The sequence below is a fragment of the Festucalex cinctus genome, chromosome 1 (assembly GCF_051991245.1).
Source record: "Festucalex cinctus isolate MCC-2025b chromosome 1, RoL_Fcin_1.0, whole genome shotgun sequence".
Lineage (NCBI taxonomy): Eukaryota > Metazoa > Chordata > Actinopteri > Syngnathiformes > Syngnathidae > Festucalex > Festucalex cinctus.
The window spans coordinates 67895966-67917863 of record NC_135411.1 but is presented as its reverse complement, the minus strand read 5'-3'; the positions used below and the strand labels follow the sequence as shown (position 1 = coordinate 67917863).

Sequence of the window (21898 nt, the reverse complement as noted above, 5' to 3'; positions counted from 1 at the left end):
TGCTCACGAGCGCCCCTAGCATTTGCCTAATCCGCCTAATGGCAGGAGCGCCACTGCCCGTACCGGTCGAACCACAAGTCCTACGGGGAAAATGAACACATCCCCGGAACCGGCTCGACCTCGGCTTTCCATCGTGTCGGCCCTCCAAAACCCTCCGGGCCGGATATACAGGACCACAAAATCGGCCACCCCACTCGCGGGAACTAACACGTTTTGGGAGTTGCTTGGGCATATTTAATGCATAAATACAGTCCAACCACAAGCCTTTCTGTGGCAGAAGAAAATGTTTTTGTTGTCCTCTGTACAATCTGGTTCAGAGCATTTCCTATGGGGTTGTTTTGCTGCCATGCTGTCCTCCTGCTGCTGCTGCTGTTTGTTCCTAGGTTGGAAATCTCCGGCGGTGGGAGGGGTTGAAAATTGTGAGGGTGGAGTTCGCGCTGAGCTAGTGACGTGTTAAATCATTCACTTTTTGTTCAAAATTACTTGAATACTTATGCAAAAAAAAAATGTTTGAATGATTGTTTCACTGAAGATAATATGGCACATTCATCACGTCTGCCTGGAATTTACAATCAGAGGTTAATGTTATGATCTACTACTGTATATAAAAAAAGAGAACAACTACCTGATATAAAATGATCTGAGCATATCCTCGTATTTTTAGTGGGTGCAAAGCAGTCATGTCATAGGTTCGCTAGCCACCATAAGGAGTCTTTCACTCAACTCCTCACTGTCTTCCGCCTGGTTTAGAATCACTGCTGGTAGCTGAAAGAATGATCTCATATCTCTCTTTGAGCGCACAAGTTCACCATTGCATTGTTCACTGACTTACACACTGATTGTTTTCTCCTTCATTCGTGTTGGCGGCTTATCTTCCAGCATGGGCTGGCACCCAAATGTGACTTAGGGCTGCACGAAATTGGAAAAACATGCGATATGCGATATACTTGCTGAACATAGCGATATCGATATTATTGCGATATTTAACATGTACCTAAAGAAATTTCATTTTTATTACCTAATGAAATAAAAAACATTTTTCATGTGGCAAAATAAGCAACCTTAATGTAATCTTAGTTAATTAATTGTAATTATGTCTTGATAATTTTCAACTATTGAATGGCGATGCACATTTTAGTTAGCATCTGACTGGTCAAATTCATATAAAAAGCATAAAATTCCATATAAAACTTATTGCATGCCTTTGCGATATGCATATTGCAAGGGCCAATATCGCGATATCGATATAGGGGCCTATAGTTGAAATATTTGTATCTTGACTAATTTATTTACATCCCTAAAATTTTACATAGACCAAAAAAGATCAAATAATGTGTCTGTGAAATGTACATTGGGAAATGCTGCACCATTCCAAAGCAAACACAAGATGACTGAAGGAATTGAAACAAAATCCCAGGATAAAAGCCAATCAGGCTTTCAAAGATCAAACTTCACAATCGCTGATGTCTTTGGGTCACACTTTCTGACCTGTTTTGGCAGAGGAGCACTTTTTTTGCCCAACACAATTTTATAGCTCCAACTCGATTACACTTTCTCCCCATCTGATTAAATCTGTCTCTCAGGATTTTAAATGGATTTTGTAAGCGGTTTACACTGACCTCCACTTGGTAGAAGTATTCCTCACTAAAGTTATCAATTAAAGAATCAGCAGGTACTAGTTGATAGTGTCTCACAGCTTGGCTGAAGGAACAGGCTGTCGACTCCGTATGTCCACATTTATGTCCTGCTGTTTTAATGGCTCTGCCCCATTTGGAGCATGGCTATAGCCAGTTGTGGACACACACTACATAGTTAGCCTGGACTGAACTCTTTCTCAAAGTTTAAATGCAGGTAACCTGAGCATTGTGAAATGGGCTGTCATCAGCAATGCTTTTCCTATTTAATGGTCTGTGCAACTCTATGTATCCTATCATATTTAAAGCATATTTAATGGTCTTTGCTTTTATAGTTTTGGCTGTATATCTCTTTTGCTGATCCACTTATTTTGCAGTCATACTGGCAGATATGCGATTCATATGAGATTTGATTTACAGGTCGCCTTCATTGCATCTTTTTTTGTTTTGGTCCCTTTGAAGCAGTCCATAGAGATTGGAGGAGGAGGAGGAGGGGGGGTGGGGTCTTGAGAAAGACAGAAATCAGATGGTTGGGGTTTAAATATATATGATTGAAATCGTTATTTCAAACATAAAAAAAATGTAAAAATAGTAAACCCAACAAAATCAAAACAATACAAATGAATGAATGAATGAATGAATGAATGAATGAATGAATGAATGAATAAATGAATAAATGAATGAAAACAAATACATATATCATTAACATGATCAAAAAGGGGTAGGAAGAAGTAAATACTTATTTAATACTACCCCAATCTGTTTTTTATTATGAACTAAATAAATCAAATTATATATAATTATTTTTATACATACCAGTGATGTGCGGTCAGGGCAGGCAAGGTAGGCACTGCCTGACCAAGGCTAAAATGAAACGAAAATGAATTGGCTTCTATTGATTTACATTATTTTTGCATTTCACATAGCCTACACGACCTATATAGATTTGAAAGTGACAACATCTGGCGATTTTCATAGCTCAGTTAAAAAGGACTCACAATTTCTTCTGGCCTGCAGGCAAAAATGCTGCAAAATTCTCCTGCTGAAGGCACACGCCTCCGATGCCTCCATTAGCCCTTTCTGAGTAGCGATGTGTGTTTGCGTATGCGTAGTCAGTTTCCCGGTAGAAAAGTCCTTTACGCAAATAGGCAGATTGCTACGCAGCCTTTTTTACGTAGCTGTATTATTCCTATGCGAACATTCGGGAATTCAAAACACACTAAGGGGCTTATTCACTAAAGGTTTGCGTCGCCTTTGCACCTCGCTAACCGGCAAAAATGGAGCAATTAGGGAGCGCCTAATTCACTAAACCCGCACAGATGGGGAAATCCGTCACTAACCCCGGGTTTTCACTGGATGCGGTTGCGGTGCGGTTGCGGTGCGGTGCGTCTTGACTGCGTGCTCCGGACGGGTCAATTTTTTTGTCAATCCACACCGGCTCCGCACAGCTGCGGTCCGGCAGCTCCGTCACCGCCCACTTCCCAACGTGTCTCGCGGGACCGCGCGCGCGATCATGTGGCATTTCACAACGAGAGGTGGACTTCTTTTGATTTAACCTTTTCTTCTTCTTCTGCTATGAGATTCCATGCAGCATCCTTTTTTTGGTTGTCCTTGTAAAGTATATTAATAACGAGAGTCGGGTCAGTGCGGGTCCACTCTTTATTTCTGTCTTCCGTGTCCGGCTGCCGCTCAGTACGGCAAGCGAGATGGGCACAACAAGCAATCGCGAACATCAAACTCACAATACATTACAGTCCTTATAAAAAGGATGTGCCGTGTCATATATTATTTTGTGGTTTTCCACCTCCAATATAAACCTCTCCTCGTCCATGTTCGCTGGTGTCTAAACCGTGAATGAGCACATGGCCCGGCGACGCCCACGTCACGTTTTGCTGAAAAACTTGCGAAATAGGAGCTGGCGAGTGTTTTATTCTGAAAGGTAACCGGAAATTTATTTTGAAACTGCCTCGGTCTTCCTGTCCCGCTCGATGTGTTTTGTGCTAGCTTGCCATTTGCCGGAGGCCTACCGCTGCGGCGTCCGGCAAAAATAGAAAATAGGTCTATCCTTGCGGAAGGCTTGCGGCACGCCGCAGGCCTTCCGCAGTCGACACGCAACGCACCCGCAAGCGGTGTAAACTGCACCATTCGAATGAATGGAATCTAATTGCTTGCGTCGCCGGACCGCACCGCAACCGCACCGCAACCGCATCCGGTGAAAACCCGGGGTAAGTGCGCTGCCAAACAGATTGGGTCACGGTGCGCCGGTGTTATCTGCGTGTATGTAAATTAGGTAATTTGCATACATTTGATGCAAAATATGCCCACACCAATGCAAATGAGACTCATTGATATGCAGCGTCTAATTCACGAACGCCAGCGCAAATAGCCACACCGAGTTTGCGTGACGCAAATAACGTTTTTTGGAAAGCATATTAACCTGACGCACCTCGATCTCCGGCAGTGCATGCCATTTGCCACACAACATGCGCGGCTGATCACGCAGAGAAGAGAGAGAGAGAGAGAGAGAGAGAGAGAGAGAGAGAGAGAGAGAGAGAGAGAGAGAGAGAGAGAGAGAGAGAGAGAGAGAGAGAGAGAGAGAGAGAGAGAGAGAGAGAAGAGAGAGAGAGAGAGAGAGAGAGAGAGAGAGAGAGAGAGAGAGAGAGAGAGAGAGAGAGAGTGGGAAATATTTCCCGTGTTAGTTTAGGACACATAATGTAACCCGAGCTGAACGGCAATGGCGGGGAGGCATTTTACGATCATTCTTATGTGCCAGATGCATACTGCATGCCCACGCTAACCTCTGAAAATATATATTTTTTAAATAATTTGTACTTTAAGAATAAATGACGCCATTGTCGTCCTCTCTGCTCTGTACAAAACGCTTACTCTCGGTCCAACCTCGCTTTCTGATAATGTCATCTTTCTCGCAACTGGTTACTATAACAACCATGTTCTTGGCGCAAATCCGTTGTGATGTGTGGTATATCAGGTGCAAATTTGCTCCAAGCTGTCAGTTTTGTGGGCGTATTTGCGCCCGGTGGTCCTTAGTGAATAGGTGGGTAACTGGGGGCAGACTGCGGGTGCAGTTGTGGTGCAATATTTCGCGCTATTACCGGACGCAGCGCATTCTTAGTGAATTAGTGCACAGTACGCCGATTAGATGACGCCACTCTGGAAAATTTTAACTATTTTCACGCCTTTCTTTTGAGGAAAAACGTCATATTTTGAAGAAGGGGAGACCAACGCCTTAGCTACCGGATCTTCAGCAAAGTAAGGGATAGAGAATTATTCGTACTTTTCACAAAGAATGCTACAAAAGGAAATACTGGCTTCGTGGATGGTTTCACTTTACATGATGTTTGACATTGCCTTTGTTAGCTTGATTTTGCAAGGAATTAGACTGTTTTACTGGGAGATGTCTACTTTATTACATCCTTTCTGGGCGTCCGGACAGGTTTTTATTAATGAATGAAATTGTCCGGTTTTCGTTGTGCGGCAAACGGTAGGCGGAATGCACTGCACCGTGTTTATCGAGACGGGCAGACTCACATTTGCGTACATCAGTTAGCGTTCGAATATTGTCCTCGGCTGCAACGGTGGTCCAGAGTTTAAGCTGAGTGGCGAAGTGATGAGCTGCCTCACGGGAGGCGAACTGCACGAACCTCGCTCATCCCAATTTGTTTGCGGAGCAAGAAAAAAAAAATGCTCTTAAAACATTGTGTCTGTCATAATAATTTTTAAGTAATTTTTGTTTCTAACAATACAGAGGAGGCATGCATTAAAATAGTTTGAATGTACCGCATCTTGGAGTAAACAGTATCATTTTTAAGTATATTAGTTAGGCCTAAGTGTCCTTTTTTTTCCGATTAAAATATGGTCACCCTAGGATATGTTGTACACTCGCCTGCCGACACACATTTGTAATTGGTGTGTATGTTTCAATTTACGACTGCCTGCTTACCCAAGCCTAGAGCTCACTCCACGTCATTGATACATACATATATTTATATATAACTTTATACACATTATATCAACTCATTTACATATTACTGTATCAATATTGCCAATATATCAGTTATTAATTCATACAAAAGACAAACAAACAAAAACAACAACAAACTAAAAAAACAAAAAACAAACAAACCCTCAGGCCCCTTCCTCCATGTGTAAAATGATTTGCTTATATTTATTTTTAAATTGGCTGATGCCTGGACATTCAATCAATTCCACACTGTCTTACTCCATTATTTGTTATGCAGAATCGTATTGTCGAATCGAATTGTAGCTCGGCACCTTTTGTAACTTAAAATGAAAAGATTCTGCATTTTATATATATATATATATATATATATATATATATATATATATATATATATCCATCCATCCATTTTCTTGACCGCTTATTCCTCACAAGGGTCGCGGGGGCTGCTGGCGCCTATCTCAGCTGGCTCTGGGCAGTAGGCAGGGGACACCCTGGACTGGTCGCCAACCAATCGCAGGGCACACAGAGACAAACAACCATCCACACTCACACGCACACCTAGGGACAATTCGGAGCGCCCAATTAAACTGCCATGCATGTCTTTGGAATGTGGGAGGAGACCGGAGTACCCGGAGAAGACCCACGCGGGCACGGGGAGAACATGCAAACTCCACCCAGGAGGGTCCGAGCCTGGACTCGAACCGGAGACCTCAGAACTGGGAAGCAGACGTGCTAACCACTCGACTACCGTGCCGCCCTATATATATATATATATATATATATATATATATATATATATATATATATATATAGTATAACATGCTTGTGAAAATTAAACTGCACTAAAAAAAAAACAAAAAAAAAAAACTAGCCACCAGAGGTGCTTAAACTGCACAAATGGAAGTCCACCCGACTTTTTTTTCAACAGATGTGTTGCTATTAATATTGTGACATGACGACGACGGTTTTAATATCGCGATATCACGATATTGCCATTATTGTTACATCCCTATTCATATGTAATAAGTTGGCCAACTAGTTGTTTTCAAGGTGACCATTAGTGAACTTCAGGTGGCCCAACACAGTCACGGGCCACCATGTGACTGTTAATGTTGAACCCTACACATTAACTTAGTTCTCCACATGTCGAGCACTGCTATCGGTACAACTACCGATTCTGGAATTGGTATCAGTGCCCCCAAGCACTTTCCCATTTAAACTAGGGGTGGGAATCTCTGACATGAGGCCGATTCGATATGTATCTCGATACACAGGTTGCGATTCGATTGAAAAACAATATCTTTCAGAACAGAATGGTTCGATACTGTTCGATTAAGTTTGGGAACGATACAATTTTCGATTCAATACGATTCATTTCAATATTCAAAACACGTAGTGACACTTGTTGCTTGTAGATGTTAATCTTAAAACACCACAAATTTTAACAGTATCTTCAAACATGTTAATATATATTTTTATATATTGAATCAATTATTTAAATAGACCGCAACAAAGGGCTGGGCGATATGACTAAAAAACGTATCACTTTAAATATTTATTAGCCGTCATTGACAGTTCTAATTTTTTTTTTCTATTCAAAATAAGGATCAGGAAAACAAAAGGCTGATAATTTAATTTGAAACATAAATATTTAACCTTTAAAAAGACACCAACACAATTAAACAGAATACGTGCACAGCGTAAAGCATTTCAGAAATGTAAATTTAAGACATGAAATAAACCTACCGTCCAGCCAAAAGAAATATGAAGCCACCTTATGGAACAATAAATCTATCAAACACATTTTAAACACTTAATATATCCAAAAATATTGCAAAAAGTGCCCTTCCGTTTTTATCAACAATTTTTGTATTTCTTTTGCCATCACATTCTTTTTTGGTTAACTCTTTAAATCCCACGCATTTTCTGACAAAGTAACTCCAGAATCCCACCAGATTTAGCATATTTTCACCCATTTTCAATGCTTATTAGAATATTGTGTGCTATGACTAAATAAACATGGTGGGTGTCGTTTGAAAGATTGGGTTCTCCTCAAGTATGATTCTACCTTATTCTGTTCTTTACTAATCATCATTTGAAAATGGCTTGATTTGACATAATTCAAGAATCTTGGGCAAAATAAAGAGAAATTAAGCTTTTTGTGAAATGATGCATTTTCTGCAAAACAATGACTTTTACAGTAATATTTTTTGGTTTAGTGACATCTCAAATATCTCAACAGTCCTTGCCTTCCATAAAACATGAAAAAAAAAATGAAAATGTGTTTTTGATAGCAAAATAAGGATTTATTTACATATCTGATAGCGTGTGTAAACAGCAATATTTTCACATTTCACAAACTATTTACAAAATGTTGATCATTTACAGGAATGTTTGTGCATGTGTGTGGGCGTGCGTGGGCGTGCTCGTGTGTGCGTGCTCGTGCGTGTGTGCTCGTGCGTGTGCGCTATTTACGTACTCTACAGGGAAATAACAGCAACATTTTAACATTTGATAAACTATTTACAAATTTGGGGTTATTTACAAAATATGCATGCACGAGACGGGTGCATGGGTTTTGTTTTGAAACCCAATAGTGTCTTTTGTGTGATCGCGTGTAAAGCTTTCTTCTGCGTTCAGGGGGACACTGCAAGATGTTCACACGCTTGTGCCTCTGCCAGTGTTGTAGCTGCTTCTGTAAATTACAGAAAAATACTGTAGTCAAGATGTAATTTTTATTATTGTTGCAAGCTATTGTGATTTTTTTTTTTAACTCTCGGTCGCACTGCGTGTGATTGCGAAGGGGCCATCTGTGGACGCTGCCCCAACTGTAATCGAATGTTGTGTAACATGCGTTAGTTAGTACGAGGTTACACACATTGCACATACAGTATACAGAAGCATGTCTGTGAATATTCTCATCCATCCAAGTCATTTCATCCCTGTGACATTCAATATACTGAACTAGTACAATTGTGATCACTCGATTTACAGAATGCTACACGTTAGCTTACCTCCGGGGCTTCCAGAAGCTTTCGGGGATAAATCGCTGCTGCTGCTACCTTTGCCACACTTGAATTGATCTGTTCAACTGGTGAATGCGGCACGAGTTCGCCAAATTCGTCACGGATTCCTCGTCAGATGACGTTGACTGGTCAGAGATACGACGATGCAAACTTTCACTCCGTGTCTCAGAGAACGCCGAAAGCGGTGGCTTATGAAGTGGGCGCCCGTGACGTTTTTGTCGCTTTTCACACTCTCTTATGCAGAAACCGGCTCCTTGATCTTTCTATTTGTCATCTCTTGACCGATCGCGACAAACACTCTGCTCAAAAGCGTGAGCTTTTGTTTTTAGCGGCCTCCTGTTAGCCGCCGTTAGCACTCGTCTTTTCTCCCCCAGCCACCACCACTCCACAATACTCCGCCTTTACTAGGAAATCACATCCTTCTCGTGTAAAGAGACCATCACTGCCATCAAGAGGGCACAGTTCGTCACTACAGTGCTTCACGGGCTGAATACTCAGAGGGAAGTTGCCCAAGAGTCTCATCCACCCATTCATGAAAAAAAAACATAGTTCACGAGTTTTCTCGTTGGCGGGTGACGACCACCGGGTGTCACGTGACGAATCTTCTCGTCCGCGGGTTGTAAAGAGTTAATATGACGATTTTTTTATTTTTTTTAATCTGAGACACGATGATGACCACGGAATCACTACTGTTCATGTTTTTTTTGTTTTTTTTTTGGGGGGGGGGGCTGTCGTCGTTTGATGACGTAATTGTGGGCACGTCTCAGTTCTCCTATCTGCTGCTCATGCTAGTTGTGTACATTGATGCTTGCAGTGTGCTTTTAGCTTAGCTGGTGTGTTGGTTTGGGACATACCTGTGAAGTTTGAATCCATGCATTGAATCATCACGGGAGTTACTGTCTTCTTGTAGGCCGCGTGCGGTACCAATTCTTTTGGCTCGCGCGCAGTACCAACACCAGGACATACAAGTGCACCGAGAGGACTCGATAGCCATGGCAAATACCGAAATGTACGGCACGGGCTTCTGCTGTCTCCAGTTGCATGTTGTCAGCGCGCGCACACTAACCCCGGGTTTACACCGGATGCGGTTGCGGTGCGGTTGCGGTGCGTTCCGGCGACGCAAGCAATTCGATTCCATTCATTCGAATGGTGCAGTTTACACCGCTTGCGGGTGCGTTGCGTGTCGACTGCGTCTCAGCTGCGGCGTGCCGCAGCCCTTCCGCAAGGATAGACCTATTTTCTATTTTTGCCGGACGCCGCAGCGGTAGGCCTCCGGCAAATGGCAAGCTAGCACAAAACACATCGAGCGGGACAGGAAGACCGACACAGTTTCAAAATAAATTTCCTGTTACCTTTCAAGATAAAACACTCGCCAGCTCCTATTTCGCAAGCATGCTAGCAAAACGTGATGTGGGCGTAGACGGGCCTGGAGTTAACGTGCGAGGTGCTCATTCACGGTTTAGACACCAGCGAACATGGATGAGGAGAGGTTTATATTGGAGGTAGAAAGCCACAAAATAATAAAAGTCCACCTCTCTTTCTGCTTCTCTGTTGAGCACAGACTTTCTGTGTTTGTCGTTGTTTTTAATGCCACATGATCGCGCGCGGTCACGCGAGACACGGCGGGAAGTGGTCGGCGACGGAGCTGCCGGACCGCAGCTGTACGGAGGTGGATTGGCCAAAAAATTGACGCGTCCGGAGCACGCAGTCAAGACGCACCGCACCGCAGCCGCACCGCACACGCAATCGGTGTAAACCCGGGGTAACCCGTGCCGTGAGCCCGGCATTGACGGTGGGCGGGCCCCCTAAAAATGTGCGTAACGTCTTTGCATTATGTTTACAACATCCAGGGAATGAAGCGTCTCTGAGCGCTACTTTGCTAGCTCTCTGTAAACACGGAAGTAGCTTGAATAGTGATGCTACTGAAACATAAACAAAACAAGTAGAGCACGGCGCAGAACTCTTGCTATTGTTATGAAAACCATAAAGCCTCACTTGCAACTGATTCACAGCCACACGATATCCGGTCCACAGCTTTACAAGCAATGTATCTAAGGATTTCCGGCGGATTTTGTATCGATTGACGAGTCTGCTACCGATACGGTCCTTTAGCTCCCCTTGACGAACGATGATCCGGTCTAATCGTTTTTTTGTCCCACCCCTAATTTAAACATGCAATTAAGTCAGTTTCATGCATCAGGAACCTTGACCTGAGGCATAATGTTTCCAAGTTGTCCTATTTTCATGAATGTAATGTATTCCCTCGATACCACGAGGAACTTTCTGAAAATGTGGTACACTTTCTTACATATGAATGAAACGATTGGATTTTGACAACCAAAAGTCAAGTTTACTGTGAGATGTCACCCATTCTCCCCCCAAGAACATTAGCTTGTTTGGAATTTTATTGCCTCTTGGCAGGCCACCTCTGTGGAGTGGACCCAGAAATGAACTAATTAGAATACGGTTTTCAAAGGTCAATGTCAGTGTGGTCACAAAAAATAGAGCTTTTGGCCAAAACTTGGAGACAGCAACATCCATCCATCCATCCATCCATCCATCCATCCATCCATCCATCCATCCATCCATTTTCTTGTACCACTTGCTCCTCACAAGGGTCGCAGGGGTGCTGGAGCCTATCCCAGCTGGCTTTGAGCAGTAGGCGGGGTACACCCTGAACTGGTTGCCAGCCAATCGCAGGGCACACAGAGACGAACACACACCCACACTCACAAGCACACTTCGGGACAACTCGGAGCGCCCAATTAACCTGCCATGCATGTTTTTGGAATGTGGGAGGAAACCGGAGTACCCGGAGAAGACCCACACAGGCATGGGGAGAACATGCAAACTCCACCCAGGAAGGCCGGAGCCCAGACTTGAACCTGCGTCCTCAGTACTGGGACAGCTTCTACTTCATCATGCAGGCTCTCCAATGTCCAGACGAGTGGACTGTGTGACTGTGTCTTTCAGCTTGTTTAGTTTCTTGGGGGTGGGGAGTGGTGGAGGATGTCGTCATGTAGATTTGTGTTAACTAGTGTACGACACAATTGGGATAGAAACAAGAGAAGAAGAAAATTAGTATTCGAGCTCATGTACATACTCGTGCACACACCATGCACAAGCTTGACACAGAGGTTGCAGTTACAATTTAAGCCAGAGGTGACAGTTATGAATGGAAAAAAAATGATCCATGGTCCAACAGACATCAATATTTATTTTGTCTCATCTCACCTGTCTCATCTTGTTTTCTTGTCCTGCCCCTGCAGCCAATTGACTCATCGCATGCCCTTGTGTCTTCCGCAGCGCTCTCTCGCCAATGCTATAGTCTATATGTTGTTTTTATCATTTAATTTATCATGAAATTTGTGTTTGTGTTCTTTTAAAACTAAAACATAGTATTAAAAAAAGTTAAACTCCATAGGAGGTTTGATATTTGTTAAAGCATAACACATTGTTCTAATAAATAAAGATGTTTTCCTTGTGCAACAACATGAATGATACTTGATTCCTTACAATAGCACTTGTCTAAAAGAGGAGGCACATCCTTTCTCACCTAGAATAAATTATTTTACTTGACACGAAAGTAGGTGGTTCTTTTTTTTTTTTCATCCCAAGAGTGCCTAATTTGCATCGAAATGTTCTCCAGTACCCTGTGCCTACATTAGGTGATATGATAGCAGGTCATTAGCATTACCAAATGGTCTGAGGCTTGGGGGTAAAAATGGTCATGGCGAATGAATTTACCGCTGACTGATACAAGGTCACTGCATTTGATGTAGACCTCTCCAATCTAGAGCCCAACAGTCTGAATGGGATTCCCAAACCAGCACCCTCATCCACTTTACTTTCATCTCTCTGGCTGCTACATGTTCTCTTGATATCTTCACCCCCAAAAAGCCCCACCTCCCTCTGCTCTTCATTTCTAACTGTGTCACATAGCCTAAAGGATGTTGGAGAAATTTAGAGCATGAGTGAATTGCTAAAAATCAGAGGGCTTTACAAGTCGCATAATTCAGACCACAGGTTTGGGGGATCTGTGTGGTAGCCAGACCCATTGCCGGACCTCAGTCCTAAGGGTGTACATGAAAATGCATTGCAACTTGACCTTTTCAACACATCTATGCTTTGCTCCATGTTTTGTGATGATCCGATACTGTACTGCCACACACAGTCCAGCCTTTATGACACCTGACTTACAAGTACAGTATCACCACAGACATCATTTACAGTACATATTGAGCATGGAGATGCATCATCAAGTCACAGCTCATGGGATTAATACTAGTAGTTGTGTTAAAAATAAATAAATAAATAAATAAATAAACTTTTTTCTCCTTAATAAAATGCCGAGGTATCGGATCGGGACTCGGAATCGGCAGATCTCAAAATGAGGTGACTCAGACTCGGGTCCAAAAAAGTGTGATCGGGACATCCCTAAAAATAAAAATATTTCTAAATAACAAAAGTTGAACAAGCCTTGCCTCTCCTATCATTATTTTCATCCATCCATCCATCCATCCATCCATCCATCCATCCATTTTCTTAACCGCTTACTTCTCACAAGGACCGCGGGGGTGCTGGAGCCTATCCCAGCCCGCTTCGGGCAGTAGGCGGGGTACACCCTGAACTGGTTGCCAGCCAGTCGCAGGCCATTATTTTCAGTATTTGCATATTGAATCGAGCCATCAATCAAACAAAATCACATTATTGTTTTTTTTTATATATATATATATTTTTAATGTCTTAGTGATAAAGAACTCTAGTATTTAGTTTATAAAGTAACTACTATGATAAAATTAAATAAAAAATACATTGTTTGTTTTAGAGCGATCCCTGCCTCAAGACAAGTGAAATGGTGGGAGCCACAGTGAAAATGTTTGAGTTTGAGTTTGAGTTTGGTTTATTAAAAGGACAGTGTACAGTAACATTAAAAAGATGGCTGCACCAGATTTAGCAATATGCTAATTTCCATCTGTAGTCCTCATAAAATAAAATTACATAACAGTTAAAAACTACATACATACAACATACGGAGCACCAAAATTACATTCAACTAACATATGAAGTGTCAGATACACAATACAGCATTGTTAAATTACATATCCTATAAGATAAAAGAGGCAGAATTATACACAACATCAATTTACAAATCTATAACACGCGTAAAATACATAAATCGTAGAGGTAGTAGTTATGTTTGCTATTGAAGCAGCAACAGTTATAGTTGTGGCTGTGTCCATCAGACGGTACCCACTAGGGTATCGTCTGATGGACATGTACCCAAGTACTAAAAGTGTGGACAGGACTGATATTCAAGGAGCCAGCCTTTGACTGCGCGTGAAAAGTTATTAAAATTGATGTTATTTTTCATGTGGTCGGGGAGCCCGTTCCACTCTTTAATAGCTTTATAAGAAAAGACTGATTGAGAAAAAACAGACTTTCTTATTGGGATGTTGCAATCACCCCTCACTGCAGACCTTGACACCCTGTTTGTTGATTGTGATCGCAGATTTACAAATGTTTTTAATGGGGGTGGGGCTGCGTCATTAAGAATTTTATGCACCAAACAGATATTAGAATACCTGATAAGGTTATCGAAGCTTAACATATTATGTTTTACAAGTATATTACAATGGTGGTGTCTCATTGGCTTTTTATCAAATATTTTTAGAGCTTGATTATATAATGTTCTGAGAGGTTTTAAAACAGTTTGTTTAGCCTGAGACCATGTAAAGTGCAATTGTATATTGTATATTGTTTATTATTATTATTATTATTAGTATTAGTATTATTATTATTATTATTATTATTATTGTTATTGTGTATGTTTTCTATAAGATTATGAGAACTATAAGACAAAGAATCTCTGGTTTGACAAAGAGAGGCTTCAATTAAGCACAAATCTTCCACTATTCGACCTCACTAAACAATTAGTGGCCTGCCAGATCAGTCATATTTCACTACGACCAATATACACCACCCACAAAAAGTCAGGGGAAATTTTAAGATGAACCTAAAATTCACTAAAATCTTTCCAGGTGAACTGAATTTGGCCTTCTCTAAACTTTTGAAATCACAGGTCTAAATACTCAGTGTTGCAGTACTTTGGCACAACTGGCTGGTCTCTATCAAGGGGCTAAATGTAGAATGCACTAATGTTGTTTGATCCATTAAATGACCAATAAATTTCCTGGCACAAATAGAATAGAAAAAAAATCTCAAGATTCAAGAAAACCCACACAGTGTTTCTTTGAATCACATTAATTCATCATTATTGTACCACTTATCCTCACTTGGGTCGCGGATGTGCTGGAGGCCATCCCAGCTGCAAAATTTGGTGAATAATATGCTCAGGTTAAAACTATTTATGGAGTTCAAACTGTCATCAAACTTGACATCAGCATAACATGTGAGCCATAATTATGCAGCTGCTCAGTTACAAATAAGGCAGGCAAAATGTTGCATGAACAAATTTAGACAAAAATGCATGAACCCATTTGGCAAGTGTGGAATTGAACCAATCAGAACGGCAAACGTTTGTGACCCAATCTGGCTAAAAGGTCCGCATTTGACAAATTTGACAAACACATTGACCATCAGCATTTCATTATCGTACATCGTGGAAATATGCTTCAATTTGGTGACAAGCCCAAGCCCAGTTGCTGCAAGTTGCGCAGAGACAGGCTCACTCACCATTGGGGCTCTCTTCCCCGATTGGTTAAGAGGGACCCACCAGGGTTGCTGCGCTCCCCGCAGCTGTGAAAACCAAAATGAAACATTTCATGAAGCAGAAAACGAAACCCTTTGGTAGCGTCGACCACTCTCTGAACCAAAAATGAACTGTGAGAGAACGGCGTTCATACAAGCCAGAATGAGACTGCAAACTGCCAAACGAAGCCTTCGCCAGTGCGCCTAACATGGAAAATACTCGTATCACCACACAGTTTCAATTCACCCTCAGCGAGGTGGCAAGTGGACAGTGCAGACACTGAGGATACTCTAACGCCGCATATGCTATCAACGTGTTATCACAATTATTTACCAACTATTTTTGCTTGTTTTCAACCTGTTTCAGCAATTTGACACTTGAAAGTTTTAAATATCCAGAACAATCAGTCTTACGGGTGTAACAAGTTAGCAGTCATTGATTTCTGTAACAAAATAAAGACAATGCTTAACTTTTGACAGCTCTAGATTATGTTTTCTTTTTTAAAAGTAAGGAGAACACAAATCTTTGACCTCTGCCTGCACCCGCAGTCAAGCCTTAAATCTTAGTCACCCCCATGCGAACTGTTCAGTTGAGTGTGCCATTATTAGATGAGGGATTTCAACTTTCCACGTTTAGCTGGCAAGTTCCCTTTAATATGTCCCAAATGATATCATCCAACATCACCTCGAATAAGAGCTGACGAGTGACATTGCATTGTCGGGAAAGCACGCTAAAGCAGGAAAAGAAAAAGAAATCACATATGCTGTATTTCTCAACATCATATACAGCAATAGACATTAAAGGGACAGTTTTGCAGAAAGTAACTACATGAGGTAGAGCTAAATATGATTCCTTGGTTCTCTCTTCACACTTTTTTTTTTTTTTACTATCTCTTATCATAGCTCTGAAATTGACAACATGTAGACTTCTGAAAGGAACAACTGAAATTTATTAAAGAGTGTCACGTTTCCGCACGTCCTCAATTTATCGTCAGTGAAAGCCACTTCATTGTTAGCAGATTGATTGCCATTCTTTCCAGCACTTTGCTGTGTCAATATCACGCCTTAGACTTATAAGTTAAGACACGAATGTGCTGATGCAAACAAACATGGGCGCATGTCTTGTTTATTTGGCAAGACATGACGCTCACGGACGGACGAGCTTGTAATCCTGGAAAATTTGCTCCGGGACTTGTTGCAAACAGTGGACTGTGTGAGTGTGTTTTCCCTGGAGAGGGGGGATAACTACCTCTCATTCTGTCTCTCCACATTTACTTCCAGTTAGTCAGGACACAGTGTGAAGTGCAAACATTGCTTATGTCCGAATGCAGTCTTGAGGTGGGCATCATGGGCAGCCTACTCTGAAATGTTTCATGTAAATGTACAAACCCACTAAGACATCAAATTGTGAGTGATATCCCACTAACTGTGATATAGGAGTGAATGTGAGTGTGAACTGGTTGACTGCCAATACGTGCACTGCGACTGACTGATGACTTAAAAGTCATCTTGGATAAGCTCCAGCCCAACCACAACTCTGAGGACAAGCGGTACAGATGATGGATGGATATATTACATAACATAAACAAAACAGCAACACTGCTTATGACCAGGAAAAGCTCATGAGAACGTCTAGCATCTTTAAATTGTCGAAGGTTTGTGGTGACAACAGATTCCATTTAAGAGGTTGAAAGTGATTGGTTAATTCTAAATGCAACTACATCCCAGTTCTAAGTTGGGTTGTTTATATTTACTCTTTTGAAGATTTGTTGTTGTTGTTTTTTAACTCAATTGAGTTGTACAGGTCAGAGGTCACCTTAATGGTGGAAATGGAGTTGGAGATATGTTATAAATTCTTTTAAAAGATTACGTAATTAATGATGTGCCGATGTTAAAACATACTTGTGTGAACAGTAGTATGACCTCAGTCTTATATTTGGGGCTGTGGCTGCATTCTAACCCCAGACCTAAATCCAATCAAAAGTATGTAGTGTGAAACAATGGGAGCTTTGTATAGCAGTTGAGATCACGCATCTGACAGATTTGGAGTGGGTTTGAATGTTTTGGACTGAGAATACATTGTAAATTGAAATCTGCCAATACACACACTCATAAGAAAGGTATTGTCTAAATATAAACAGTTTGTTGGTTCACACACATTTTGTGTCTCGTATGTATTCTATGCCATCCTTGTGATTGAAAGGTGATCAATCATTGGTGGCTCACCCAAATCAACTTGGATACACTCCATACATCGGAACATGAGAAGTGGTATATCTAAAATGAATGGAGGATGGTGCATGTTAACCGATTACAGAATGAGTGATGTTGGATGGCTATGACATCGTTTTTTCATTCATTTTTTTAGCATACCGTGAAGCAGTTTACTCAATATGCAGTGTCTATAATGCACACAATTAATAAAAATATTTTGAATTTCTAACAATATTATTTAACCCCAAATCATCTGTCACAGTTAACAACCTGATAAATGTAATGTGTATTCTGACTGTAAATATTGAACAATTGGCATATTGTAAAGCTTCTGTTTATGGCTTCAGTGTGCCAGCCCAAGACGAACTGTAATTTCTGTGGCCCCAGTTAATGCCCCCATTGACCATAATTAGCTCGGTTGTAAAAGTACTGATGGCAAAGAAACACAAACTGATTTTGAGGGAAACCGCAGTATAGGTTGTGTGTGGAGTTAGCAGCCCAACAGTCTACACATTTTTGTGACGTAATTAATTCAATTCAAGATATATCATGTCATTAAAATCTGATCCAACCGGCTATCTCGTCTGCATCTGATTATAACAAGATGTCCACTTGGGCTCACCTGCTTTAATTGTGTCGCTGTAGCAAACCTTCCCCTCACCCTGTTTGGACTCACCTGTCTGATGGCGCATAGCAGCTTTCCATAGCAGAAGACGATCACCAACAATGGCACAATGAGGCAGAAGATAAACAGACAAATGATGTAAGATATGTTATTGGCCGTCTTGGCTGTCCAGTCCACAGAGCAGGTGGTCCCCGGACCTTCTGGACCGTAGCGACTCCAGCCAATAAGTGGTGGCAGGGTCCAGATGAGGGAATAGACCCAAGAAAGGGTGATGCCCAGGCAGATCTTACAGTAGTTGGATGAGTCGGCCTCGGTGGGGGTCATCATGGTGCTGTAGCGCTCATAGGAGAGGACAGCCAGAGAGATGAGGGACACAATGCCTACAGTGAGATAATAAATATTTAGATTCATCAAACAGTCCACTTCACAAACAGGAAAAGATCATATGCCAAAACCACTTTAGCAAGTGTTAACCACTTGAAATTATATGAGACTCAAAGCAACAGTTCATTCAATCAAATTAAAATAATAGTTTTTTAACAGCAGGCACTGAAAATATGACATTAACTTTAAAGGTGGAGATTGCAGTCTTGTATTGTAAAACTGTCTGTATGGCCTGACCGTGGAATATTATTAAAATGAGTCATGACCCTTTGAAAAATCATACTAGCCTGGCCCTATCGTATGCCTCTAATGCAATGCTTTTCAATTAGTTTTTGTTAGGCCCCCAAGGGAAGAAGAATAAATCCCCCTAAAAGTCTATGCCGCGATTATATATTTGATCATTAGTCTATAAAATAGTTGTAAGTGTGATACTCACAAAAGTGTTTTGTTGAGAAGATGTAGCCGAACTAATTTAATTTTTTTCTCGAGTCATTTTCTTGAAATTGTTTTACTTCAATGTGTCTATTTACATTGAGAAATGAGAGCAACAAGTGTCCAGGTTAGTGTTATCTTTGTTGTGTGACTACAAATGTTTATAAGCAACTACAAATGCCCAGTGATGTGTTAAATGTGAGCTAAATTTGCTTTAAATGTGTTTAAATGCCCTGTGATTGGCTGGCAACCAGTCCAGGGTGTCCCCCGCCTACTGCCCAGAGCCAGCTGAGATAGGCGCCAGCACCCCCCGCGACCCTTGTGAGGAATAAGCGGTCAAGAAAATGGAGGGATGGATGGATGTGTTTAAATGCTAATGTGTGTGACTCGGTGTAATGTAGCTTGAAAAAGGTAGCGTATGATGTAGCTACTTCATTTTTCGTTTGCTTTATTTGGCTCCTGGTCATTTGAGGGTTATTTCCCTGTGTGTATAAATTGAAATGTACTCTTGTGTGTGTGTGTGTGTGTGTGTGTGTGTGTGTGTGTGTGTGCGTGGGTGTGTGTGTGTGTGTGTGTGTGTGTGTGTGTGTGTGTGTGTGTGTGTGTGTGTGTGTGTGTGTGTGTGTGTAGTAACTTTGTACAAGTTGCCGATGACTGTGTCTGTGTCGTCGGTCTTGTTTTAAATGGCACACGTCGATTTTGGCCAGAAATGTTTTAGACTGTACTATATATGCTGTCAGGTTAAGAGGTAGTCATTATAGTTTTCTATTTAGTTTTCATTAAGAAGTAAGTGTGATAGCTTAACTGCAAGATAGAATTATTCTGTTGAATAAGGTGAATACTTATAAAATGTAAAGTCATTACTAGGGGTGTTAAAAAAAAAAAATCGATTCGGCAATATATCGCGATACTACAGCACAGCGATTCAATAGGCAGCCGAATCGATTTTTTAACATCCATTTTTGATGAAAAAATATTCAACAAAATGTCTAACTTTCACACCTTAACCATGGAAGAATGTTATATTAATGGAACATTAAGCTTTAATATTTTATTTCAATGCTGTTCTAACATGAAAAAGGTTACAACCTGTTTGTTAAATACAATGGCTCACAGTTATAACACTGAAGTTTGAGATCAATAAATAACAAATTTTCATACAAATCTTACATTGTACATGTACAAGTTTACTGAATGGTATTTTCTAAATTGAGTAAAAGAAATCGTAACAATCGACTTGTAAATTCATATCGGGATTAATCGGTATCAAATCGAATCGTGACCTAAGAATCGTGATACGGATCGAATCGTCAGGTACTAGGCAATTCACACCCCTAGTCATTACAAAAGTACTTTTTTGAATAGAGATCAAAGATGATGTACATACATGATAGATGATAGAATACATGAGTGTTGATAGATGAGACATAAGTAAAGAGAGAATGTGTATTTTTGATGAAAACAATTTTTGTAAATGTTATTTTGGATAAAATTTGAATTGTAATGGAAACATTCCTATGTGAATGATGATGTCATCCAACTATGATGAGAAACTAGTGCTTGAATATGAAGCATATTGACAAGCAGAATTATTGCGCAATTGCAGTTAACGGTTTGAATTAACATGGAAATAAACAGTTTTTGCTAGTCAGGCCCCCAAAAAAAAACAAAAAAACAAAACAAAACATGTTCCTTGAGGTCACACACAATGTTGATTGCTGTGTCACTTGGGATGGAAAATCACTGCCAAAGTCATTGTTCTTCGGATAGTTTGTTGATCACCTCAAACTTTTAATTGATTGAACATTCTGTTGTGATAGGTTGCTATGGTTACAGCAGTCGCGGTTGTGATGTCATGAGTATGCGTCGAGAGATTCGGGCATGCGCAGTGTACAGGCACGAGAGGTGCACGTTGGAAGTTGTAGTAAACGTTAAAAAAGTGACTCGTGCAAAAAAGCCACCGGACTCTTCATTATTGTGCATCGATACATGACACATTACAAATAATACAACATCAAAGATGTTAAGTGTGTCTTGCGTCAGACACGTACTGGGCCAAAAATAAAGCCTGGAGTGTTGTTAACGCCACACAGCATTTTAATTCTGTCTGCTATCTGTTTTGAAGTTGTTATGATCCATGAGGTTGTCCTTCAGTTTAATTTATTTATTTATTTATTTATTTATTTTATTTATTTATTTTTTAAGCTGACCCAGACATTTAGTTGATAGGCCAAAACCATGCATACTCAGAAAATAATGAATATTATTAATTAATTAATTATTTAGGGAACATAACTTAGTATGCATTTTTCAGTCCCCAGGTATTGCAAATTGCAAACAACAGCTTGCTTTAGCTCAACATCATGCTTGTGTTTTTGTTCAATGTGCTTTGATGGCAACAATTGCCCAACTATCCATCCATCCATTTTCTTGACCGCTTATTATTGCCCAACTAATTTCACATCATTAAATGTTGCTTGCAAATCACTCAGTGTTGTCTTTTCCCATTTGCCTGCTGCTTGCGTTTGTTCTCTACCTGTGATTACATCCAAGAGTGGGCAGAGGATTTGGGCCCAAATATGAAAAGAATGTGCATGATATTCAGGCTGAAATCCTTCTGATTGCAAATTTAGTCAAATTTCAAAATTGGATGCTGGTCATTGCATATCGTTTGGCTTAATCAAGTGTTTTTGAAACATCATAGTTTCCAACAAAGTGATGTCTGTTGGTCTTGTATTCTGTCCAGTCCACACAGCAAAATCATTAGTGTTAAATTAACACTGGGTAGTGTTAAATCTAACTAGAAAAGTGTTTATAAGTTTCCACACCAATGAGTGTAAATCTGACACTTTTCAAAGTGTTACTTTTTGACACTTAACCAGTGTTACTC

The 21898-nt window shown here is 40.8% G+C and overlaps 1 protein-coding gene across 1 annotated transcript in view; it reads right to left on the bottom strand.

The window, feature by feature from the left end:
• LOC144005936 (pinopsin-like) overlaps positions 1-21898 on the bottom strand; it is a 224428-nt gene that overhangs the window by 179929 nt on the left and 22601 nt on the right. Inside the window, exon 2 of the mRNA XM_077504439.1 lies at positions 18244-18572. Within this exon, the coding sequence (XP_077360565.1) occupies positions 18244-18572 (329 nt within the window). The remainder of the gene's footprint in view (positions 1-18243; positions 18573-21898) is intronic.